The sequence below is a fragment of the Citrus clementina genome, unplaced genomic scaffold (genome assembly GCF_000493195.1).
Source record: "Citrus clementina cultivar Clemenules unplaced genomic scaffold, Citrus_clementina_v1.0 scaffold_2, whole genome shotgun sequence".
Classification (NCBI taxonomy): Eukaryota; Viridiplantae; Streptophyta; class Magnoliopsida; order Sapindales; family Rutaceae; genus Citrus; species Citrus x clementina.
In genome coordinates this window covers 11,310,555-11,321,265 of record NW_006262688.1, presented here as the reverse complement: position 1 = coordinate 11,321,265, position 10,711 = coordinate 11,310,555, and the positions used below count along the sequence as shown (strand labels likewise).

Genomic DNA, 10,711 nt, shown 5'->3' with positions numbered 1-10,711 from the left:
ATATAAACATTGTCCATATAAAAATTATGTAATACAACTTTTTTTTTTTTTAAGTATTGCGTGAGAATAGAAATTAAACATTTTGTATTGACGCATGTGAACTATGTTCAAGCCTCGTATTTCTTTTAAACTATTTATCATCTCAAAATACTCCAAATTCGATAATATTTGAACTTAATTACTAATATGTACGGTTTTATGTAATTTTGAATATTTTATATCTTGAAAAAATTAAATGCAATATATATTTATTTATCCCATTTTACTCTCCTACCATTGCATCACCATCACCCGTACAATGAAAGACTGAAAGAGATTAAACTGAAAGTTTGACATGAAAAGTAATAAGTAGAAATGAAAGGGCATCAAATGCAATATGCAAAACGTTAACTCACCATAGACCCGCACGTTTTAGTGGGTTTGATTAGACACAACAAGAAACAGTAAAACCACTTGCAACAATGCTAACAAGACAAATACTGCACAATCTCCCACATCTCAAAAGTACCGCTATTACAGGTAGAGCCAGCTCCCCTCATGTGCCCATCAGGGGCAATTCGGTAATTCAACAACTTTGCGTCAGCCATACCCGTATCCTCCAACCACGGTCCCGTCTTCTGTTTTTATTCTGTTTATTTTCTGTTCCCCTGGTAATTTGTTTTTACTCCCAGCAAAAGAAAACTTCAATTCACCTTATAAGGAGCGGCTTGGAAGTAACAATCGGAGTGAAGGCTACATAATACAATTATTTGAAAAGAAAAGGAAAACTCCAAATGCAACATTGAGTTTACAGAGTGCACTAGGAAAAATGGGGAAAAAAATGTTCAAAGTGAAATTCTGCCGCCAAATGTAGAAACCTAAAGCAGATTACCAACAATTACTACAACAGAATGTAGTAGTCAATTCGCATTCTGATCCTTGTCCTAATCCAACTAATTTTATGTATATCAAGATCTTGGTCCGAGTGAGAGATGCCGCGACCACGACGGAAGCCAAAAAATGAAGAGGGAAGTAAGATTTTGAAAAGGAAAAATGAAAATCTCCTCCTATGCATAACATCATTCAATGTGCGACTTTGTTATATTGATCTAAAGCTCGGGATAACGACTGTATTGAAACAGGGAATGATGGTCCCATCTGCAGGTTTAACAAATGCAGGGAGTTAACTACAAATAAACAGCAATGGAAAAAATGCTAAAAGATTATAGTAGGAGCTAAATGTGTTGACACATTCCGACAAAATAAATGGTTCTTAATTTTCAATTAGTGAATAAGCTTCATGGTTTCATTCACCAGAGACAGGTACAAGTGAAAACCAACCTAAAAGCTCATACTTGTGTATTCATAAAAATATCAGTATCTTTATTATATATATATATATATAATAAATGGTTCTTAATTTCAATTAGTGAATAAGCTTCATGGTTTCATTCACCAGAGACAGGTACAAGTGAAAACCAACCTAAAAGCTTATACTTATGTATTCATAAAAATATCAGTATCTTTGTTATATATATATGTATATATATATATAGCTATTTCAGACCTTAAATATGGCATTGCTTTAGGAAAATTGGTATGACCTGTAGATGATGCTACCAAGATGAGCTCAAAACTTGTTAATTGATGAAATATTGATTACACGATGTTCAATGTACTCCAGCATATAGTGACTTTCACATTATTGAGCCAAGTAAAAAATTCTACCAAAGTAAATGTCTGCTAATATTATTGTTGTTGCAAACAAAAATATGGATTTTGATAAATGAAGTAAGACAGGAGGGGGTAAGGATCGTTTTGTGGTGGTAGTGATGGTGCGATGCAACAACAGTGGTCATAGCGTTGTGGGTAAGAGATGAGGTTTTGATGAAGATCTAAATGATATGTTATGGAACAAAACAAAACACAACAATTAAAATATTTTAAAACTAAGGTAAAAGCCAAAACTTTTAGTTACCCCACCCCCCCAAAACAAAAAAAAAGTCTACAATAAGCATCTAGCTAAACAATATAACACAAAAAAATCTTTATGACTTGATTAATTTATAGTAAATCTTTATTTTAGTCTTTCATTTAAAATTCCAAAAGCCTAGTGTGTGAACACAAATTATTTTTTGTTTCAATGATGAAGGATACACAAGAAAGTAGCATGGGCACCGATTGAACTGGAAATGCTCAGCTACTCAAAAAACTAAAGATGTCCTGTTCTATTCTTTGTCAATCTTTATGAATGAAATAGTAAAGAATTCTCCATGTTACCTCAACCTAGAACAAAGTATATGAGCTTACCGTGCTACACATATGGAAGGAATTCACATAGCCAGCAAATTTAGAAGCTGCAAAAAAGTAAAAGGAAGAAGTGCTGTTCATTAGATCCTGGCCATATGGGAACAGATGAAGGTAACTATTAAGTTCCCAACTTGAGAAAACATCCACACAAATATGCCAAGTCAATACACCTAAAAGATAGTGAAAATGAAATACCAATAACAAATTGGACTAAATCAAACAACTAATGCTGCTCGACAGAGTAAATTTCAGCAGGATCTTAGATGATTCATTGCCATCTATAATTGCTTCAATAGCTTGGAGAGGATTGTAGTTGCACTGACCAAAATATAATATATCAGACCTTATGATTCTATTGTAAAGACGAACATGCAGCAAAGTGCTTGAAACTCATAACTATATTGTGTGGTCTAGGACCACAGCAACAGCTTAATATCACTTCTTTGATAGTGTTCTGGCAAAAGTTTTCAGCCAAATTATTTAGCAAAACAAAATCCAGAATTCTTCGGAATGGCAGAGAAAGAAAGTTCAGACAGGCCATTCCATTAGAAAATAACAACAAATAAATAAATAAATAAAGGACTACTCAATCTGTTGATGATACTCCAAAAATAACTTCAATATCGACTAATTTCCTGATCAGATGTGACCAAACAACTTTTGCCAAGGCTTGAAAATGATTTTAAAAAAAACCTAAAATCATTTTTGACCATGAACAATAAATAGGAAAGTAAATAACATACGCAACTTACTTTTCTTCAAGCCTGCAGGCTTTGCCAGCAGAAGAGCATTTACAAATGCACCAACATTTTCACGCAGAAGCTCCTCCTTCAGACTCACCTTTAGAAGATATTGTAACCAAATGAGAAGTATAAGGAGATAGAAATTAAAAATAACTTCCAGTATTTATATACATTGCAGATAAGATAGACAAAGCACCATATAGGAGGATGCTAGTACCTTTCCAAGTCCTGCATGCACGTTAGATGTGTTATCCATTTTAAATTTAATGTGACCCTGTTTTGCTTCTTGTACCGCTCTAGCAACGTCATTGGTTACTGTACCTTGCTATACTAGCTATTAGTACAACTGTTTGAGGGCATTATAAGTCACTGCACATAAGAAGAGGCTAAACAGGTGATTTACTCACTTTAGGATTTGGCATCAAACCATGTTGATTAAGAATCTTTGATATCTGCAAAAGTAGAAGAAAAAGAGAAAAAAGGAAAATAAGTAATTAACCAGTTGCAAATTTTATGAATCACACAGTTTAGAAGATCAATCACGTTTCAAAACCTTGAACAGACGAGGCATGAATTGACGCGTTGAGAAGCATTTCTCAACATCAAGCTTGCCACTGCCTGCAGAGAAGCAAGCCAAAGTTTCAGAGCTAAACCATAATTTGGTTTACAAAGATTACTCCCTGAACTGAAACACAAGATAAAAAAAATAACAGATCTCTGAGTAAATCAGGATTCAATCATGCTGCTAAATAAACAGTCCTTCAGGACAAACTAACATGAGCAAGATTATAATTAAAGGATACAGTTGTCATAAAAGTATGAGAGAGCATGAATATAAAAAGGAAACCTAAAAGTAACACTCATCCAAAGGATGACATCAAATGGCTAGAATGAAGAACAATAGCAACCGCCAGCTACTCAATAAAGATTTCCTAACTAAACATAACAGACAACAGCAATTGATCATCATATAACAGTCAGAATAATGCTACATTACTTGCAATTTCCTCAATAAGTTCTAAACCACCAACAACATCAGCTCCAGCAGCTCTGGCTTCTTCCGCATCAGCCCCTTCAGCAAAGAAAGCCACCCTGACGGCCTGAAAACTCATTACAATCATCAAAAGAACCAACTACTCTACTTCTTTCTTAATCAAACATAGCACAAACTTCAAAAACTACCTTCTTATCACCATGCGGAAGATTCATAGTACCACGAACTATCTGCAGTTTAATTTAAATACCAATAAGTACTAAATAAGAAGAAAATTAAGAAGTATCTCACTTGTATAGATGAATTGGGCAAATACCAGCTCAGTTTTGCGAGGAGGAATGGCCAATCGTACATGAGCTTCAACAGTTTCATCAAATGTAGCCTTGGCATTGGCCTGAAACAATCACTAATAATCAGCTCAAACCAACTTATCATCTAGTAAATTTTTAAATCAAATATATATAGACTAAACTCAGTGACCTTGACTTGTTTGATGGCGTCCATCAAATCAAGAACCGGTCTGCTCTCTTTCTTCTTACTCTCCGGCTTAATCAACAGTGGGTAGGGGACAGACACCTGCGCCTGCTCCGGCACCCTCATAAACCTCACCGTCTTCTTCTCCGCCTGAATTCTCCTCCCCTCCCCGACTCCCTCCCCCTCAGCCTCCCCGCTAGCAGGCTCTCCGGCTTCGGGCAGAGGAGCGACGCGGGACGGATACGAGACAGGAGTGATTGTAGGGACATCCTTGAGGTATCGAATGTCCTCCCGGGTCAAATCCGTTCGGGCCTCCCCGGCCTGAAAATCGCGGGGCGGGTTATCGGATTGCAGTTCATCTCGTTGTTGTTGTTGTTGTGCGTTTTCGATGGGAGCATTTGATTCGTCTTTTGGTTTGGAGGCGTAGGATGCGACTGGAATGGGTTGTTTAGGAGGGTTTTGCGGTTCGTCGTCGTTTTGGACTGCTGTTGATGAGCAGAGAGTTCTTTGGAAGGTTACGGAGGGAGAAGCGTGGGGTTTGGTCAGGCAGTGGCGGCGAGCTTGGGAGAGAAGAAGCCTCACGGCCGCCATTTTGACTGCTTTGCTTTACCTGTTGCTCTCACTCGGCGATTACACCAGAGGCCGACTGTGGGTTTCTCAGGGTTTAAGCGACTGCAAATCTGCAATGAAATGAAAACTTTAAAAAATAAAAATAATTATTTTTTCCATTTACTTCATATGAGTTTAACGCCCCGTTTAAATTTGAGATTAGACGACTATAATTTAAAATTTAATAAACTCCGACTGTTATAATTTAAAAGATAAATTAATTTAATTTTAAATTTATATAATAAAATATTTATTATATTTTTATTAATTTTATTAAATTATATTTATTACGTATTATTAATTTTTATTTTATAATTATAATATTTTTTTAATCTCAACTGTAACTTAAAAATTATAATATTTTAATAACAAATAGAGTATACTTGATCTAATAAAATATTTGGAATATTGATATTTAAATTTAAACACTAGATTCAATTTAAACTATACAAACTAATGTGATATAAATATATATAAATTAGACATAAACATAAAATAATAAAAATAAATCATCTGAAACTAGAATTATATATATATATATAGGCACTAATTTGGAGCTTAATTTTAATAAAAAGAGGACTTTGGATGGTTTATTGTAGATACTGATATATCTTAAATTAACTATATGTGAACTTCTGTAACAATCACAAGTTACCAAAACTTATCGTATATTAGATGCAAAAGTAATGTTACAAATCAGAAATATCTATACATTCCACATAAACCAGAATACTAAAAGGAGTTTTTTATGCTTGAAGCGTACCGTTTAACCTGTAATTTATAAGGACGCTTAAATCGAATGCCACAATGATAATATTCTTGTTGAATTTATGAGGTTTGCTAATGGGAAATAATTTGGGGCTTATTGCCCGACGACAAATAAAACTAAAACTACAAGCTGTTGCTTACAATACAAAGAATGTGAATTATTGGTAAACTGCATTTCCGATTGACCTTCTTTTATGTGTATTTTTACTTTACCAGAACAAAAGAATGAAAAAGAAAATGTTATAAACAAATCAAATGTAACTAGAGTCTCCCAATAGTAAATCAAACATGTCAGCAGGGGTTAGAAGAGTTGTTCCACCAAGAATTAACTCTAAATCAGGCCTTCCACTTTCAGACAACGCCTCCAGAGCTTCGTGAACCTGGCAGCATAGAAAGAAGAAAGAGTGTCATGTTTAATTTTGGTAAAGTTAATGCCATAGTTTCAAAGAAAAAATTGTGATGCAACAAGCAAAAAGAGTAAAGGAATTCAAACCTCAAGACCATTGATGCCCCCGATAACAAAAATCAGAATAACATTTTGGTCAGCAAGACTGGGTTTCGCCTGTGCAAGTTGCAAACCAAAGAGTTAAAGCAATTCATGACTACAGAACAGAAGCAGGATTCCCATGAAATTTTCGGGGATTAAAACTTACCTGTCCGAGGCCAAATCTTCCAAACCCACTTTTGAAAAGTCGTCCCACTGTAGATGAATGGTACTCCAACCCAGGTACATCACTCTTGGCCAAAACTTTCATTAGAAGCTTATAAAGTAATCCCTTGCTTGCATATGAATCACCGTGGAAGTGACTGTCTGAACCAAATGCCGAGTCTCTCAAAGGTATATTCTTCCTCTTCAGACCAGATACCTTGTGAAGGAATTTGAAAAGATTATCCACTCTATCTTGCAACTCCAATTTCAACTGCATGTCATTGTATTGCTGCTCTCTGTTATCATTATTATCAGCATCTTCATCACCCCACTTACCCCACTGATCATCATCAAAATCATCAATGTCTAACGGATCGGAAGACGCTTCTTTGGATTCCTCTGATTTGATTCTGTTTTTGTTGGCCTCAAGTTCTTCTGGTAGACCATGTAGAAACTTAAATTTTGCTTCCGATGGGTTTTCAAATATTGCATCCACAATAGCTTCTTTCAGAAAATGCTCTTCCTGCCATGAAAATGGGCCACCAGACCCAGATGTCGGAAAATTTTCACCTGCCAATATATATCCAGTAACTGTAAGGAGCAAGGCATCTTTAAATGAGAGTAACCTTGACGACAGCTCCATTTTTCGGGTCTTTTGGTCATGTGATCCAACCAAACAGCTCTTATTGATAAGATCACCAATCTGAGCAGCAAGACTCTGACTTGTGTCTCCGGCACTGACATGCAGCATTTTCTCTGAGCTGATAAAAGCATCCCATCTGGCACTGTGAGATTCGTCAAGAGCGGCTAGTGCAGCTGTTGCAAACTGAATAATTCCTCTATTTCTTACTAAAGATGACTGATTCTTGGCCAGTGCTTTAATCATGGCTTGCAACTCCGATTTTGTAGCTGAACCAGGACGACTTCTCACATTTACAGTTAAATTTTCTTGACGTAGTGCTTCCTGAAGCCACTTCTTTATCAACACAGTTCCATCTTTCATCCTTCTATCCAATAAAGCTTCCATATATGGTGTTCCACGAAAATTTTCAGTGGAGACGAAGGATCCACTAAGTAGCTCAATCTCAGAGGAAAGGGACTTTTCACTATATATTTTGTTGCTGAGATAAACCAAATCTACAACTTCGGAAGATGAGTTGTAAGCATCCCACCCACGTAGAAAAGCCTCAATATTTCCTTGAAGTCGAGAATCATCTAATTTGGAATCTTCTTCACTTAAAATTTTTGCCAGTGGTATCTGAACTTCAACAGGAGAGCGTTGTACACTAGAAGACCCAAGCTTGGCCCGCGATTGTGAGCCTTTTATGTGGGCATAGAATGCTGTTCTCTTCTTACGGGGCAAAGATGAAAACATACGATCAACAAGCGAGTCTCCGTGACAGCATGGAGTAAGAAGATCAAATGTACGGTCAACAAGTAATAACCCAGCCGTTCGTTTTCGTCGACCTACATCATAAAGGCTTGACATGTCTGTCATAAGCTTCCCAACATTTTTTGATAGATCTCCAAGGGAAAATATTTCCATTTTCAAGTCCATCTAGACATTTAAATAAAAGAAACAGGGTAAAAATATACTAATCAGCTATCAATATGATATAATGCAGGAAAAATATATTAAAAAAAAGAGTATTCTACATAATTATCTTAAGTATCTACACAATTTGGAATTTTTTATCTTGTTCTCAACTGCTTCACAGATACTGTAGTTGTACTTGTAGGATTCTTTTTAATTTTCAAAAAATAAAAAACAACCACTTGAAAATGGTTCCCAATATACCTAGATCATTTAAACTTAAATAAAACAAGATATATAACATTTATATAGGCGTTCTTGCAGTGACCTACAGTATTGAATTTCTCGTTTTCAGGTAAGTTTCACAGAAAATATGCATGGGCAATTTAAAAGATAGAAAATATTGGCGCATCATCGAGATAGAAACATGAGAGAATATATTACAATGTATATAAAAATAAGTTAAATGAGCTTCTTGTTACCTTTGATGCCAAATGGTAAATAAGATGTGCTGTAAGAATTGCCCCAGGAGGGACATCATCACCATCAGAAAATGATCCAGTACCTATTGGAGGCAACCCAGGACTAAGGGAATCTTCGTGTTCAACTGATAGGCACGCTTCAGCAACAGATCCCTCAGAAGGTAAGACAAAAACCCTAGGTGAAAGAGGGCACAAAATCATGGGGAAGTGAAGCACAGAAACAACCAATTCTTGCCCTACATCTTCTTTATAGAAATCCTTTCCACTTGAACTGGCTTCAAAGGTAGAAGTATCCTCTTTACTAGATGTGAGATGTGACCATCCATCATCTTCAAAGGTTAACCTTTTCTGGAATCCAGTATCCTCTGACTGTCGAGATTTCGTCTGACGCTTCCTAACAAGCTCCTCGTAATCTTGGAGAAGCAAGGTTTCATATTCATGGAATGCGTCTGGCCCCAGAGGTGAATCAGTATAAGCTGAGTGAGCTATCTACAATGACAAAATCTCTAATCAGATTCAAAACACAGAATGCAAAATAAATAGGCAACGCCAGAAATACCACTTGAGAACAACCTCTACAATGCTGTCACTGTAACATTGTCTTCTAAATCACAATATTGACGAAAAAACATGCAACCCTCGTGCTAAATTTCAGAACCACAAAAGAAGTTCCAGCTTGATTCTTAAGTATATTAATACTATTAAAAGAATCTACTTCAGAACTAATGTGAAGGAAAATAAACACTAGTGTCTAAGTTCACAACTTGCATATACCATGAAAAGAATGAAACAAATGAAACTTGTGAGAGAGAGAGTTAATAAACCCAAACTAATCAGAAGAGCAAGTTGACAAAGTACCTCTGAAATAGAAGTAAATATTGCACAGTGGCGAATACCGTAGCTTGCGCTCAGGCATCGTACAATATATCGATGTGCATCACTTAGTAGACGAGACGTCATAACCACCATTTTCCTCATAGGGTCGATATTTGAGTTCCAATCAACCACCTATATAAGCAATTCATTCATAAGATTAAAACATCCTTGAGGTTGGAGATGCAATATCAGAAAATATCCTACATAAATGGTTAAGGCGTAAGGAGGAACTAGCAGTAAAACGCAATGATGAATTGTCTGGATGCTACTACTATTTCTTTTTGCTTCTATTTGTACGAGATGGCCTAAACTCCAACAGTTGAGTATTTCAAATACAAGGTATGCAAAGAAATGATTAAAAGGACGATGTAGAATAAGTGTTGATCTGAAGATAGAAATGAAATTCTAATGTTCAACAACAAAGCTCTACAAGCTCTATAAGGATCTAACACGTATGTTTCTGCTTTCAAGCGAAACATGTCACAGAATGCTTACGGAATCAAGAGGAGACATGTTTTCCAAGCTGCAAACAGCACGTACACCAAGCTCTAGAAGGACAGGAAATGCTCCGATAAGTTGGAAACTCTCGGTACATCCAGAATCTAGATAAAGGATGGCATCTTTGATGTGCTCTGATATCTGAAAAAAAAAAATTATTGAAAACAACCAAAAAATCATTGAGTAAATAGTGGCAATTTAAGGGAAAAATAAAAATAAAAAACTACATCAGAGCAATTACAGGTGGAAACTAAGGGAGCCGTCGGTTCACATTCATAGTTTTCTGTTATGCTTCAGATATAATTTCCATCAATTTTATCAACTTCGAAGGTAATGAACAGAGATTTCAAATTAACATCGTCAGCTATACGCAACCAGTAATATTTTCATAGTGTTTATCAATAGGAAATCATATTGCAGCTCTAGCCATTTTGTTTCGATTGTTTATAATAAAAAATTGAACTCACTTGTTTAATGGAATCGATGCAAGACTTGGTCACATCAAGCAATGCCATGCTTAGAGACACTGGCCTTCTGCAAAAGCACCAATTTAAAATAACAAATCACAGAAATTATAATCTTGAGCAGCTACGCGTTCATCGTGTTCAAAAACTAATGATGATTTGATTCTGGCCGTTCGATTTGGATACAAGGATCCAATGATTTCTGGGTCTGATCCGAAGCGAAGCGCAGTGATTTAGACCCCCTTCGCCGGTTCACAGGGCACATGTTGCCTCTTTTACGATGAAAGCAAAATTAAACTTACAGGGTCGGTCAAATTACGAGTAATTGGAC

The 10,711-nt window shown here is 36.0% G+C and overlaps 2 protein-coding genes across 2 annotated transcripts; both read right to left on the bottom strand.

Moving 5' to 3' along the window:
* Positions 1-367: 367 nt before the first annotated feature.
* On the bottom strand, positions 368-5,207 carry LOC18051956 (50S ribosomal protein L1). The gene is made up of 10 exons (XM_006446749.2): positions 4,507-5,207; positions 4,343-4,420; positions 4,215-4,256; positions 4,030-4,132; positions 3,586-3,650; positions 3,440-3,484; positions 3,250-3,357; positions 3,042-3,129; positions 2,290-2,336; positions 368-1,137 (listed from the first exon to the last, which is right to left on the bottom strand). The coding sequence occupies exons 1-10, from the start codon at positions 5,089-5,091 to the stop codon at positions 1,063-1,065; spliced, it is 1,236 nt and encodes a 411-aa protein (XP_006446812.2). The 5' UTR covers positions 5,092-5,207; the 3' UTR covers positions 368-1,062.
* A 668-nt stretch (positions 5,208-5,875) lies between these two features.
* Positions 5,876-10,711, bottom strand: LOC18051955 (sec1 family domain-containing protein MIP3). The gene is made up of 7 exons (XM_006446748.2): positions 10,384-10,711; positions 9,914-10,057; positions 9,401-9,550; positions 8,543-9,031; positions 6,531-8,084; positions 6,371-6,439; positions 5,876-6,257 (listed from the first exon to the last, which is right to left on the bottom strand). Exons 1-7 carry the CDS (start codon positions 10,429-10,431, stop codon positions 6,129-6,131), a joined length of 2,583 nt encoding a protein of 860 aa, XP_006446811.1. The 5' UTR covers positions 10,432-10,711; the 3' UTR covers positions 5,876-6,128.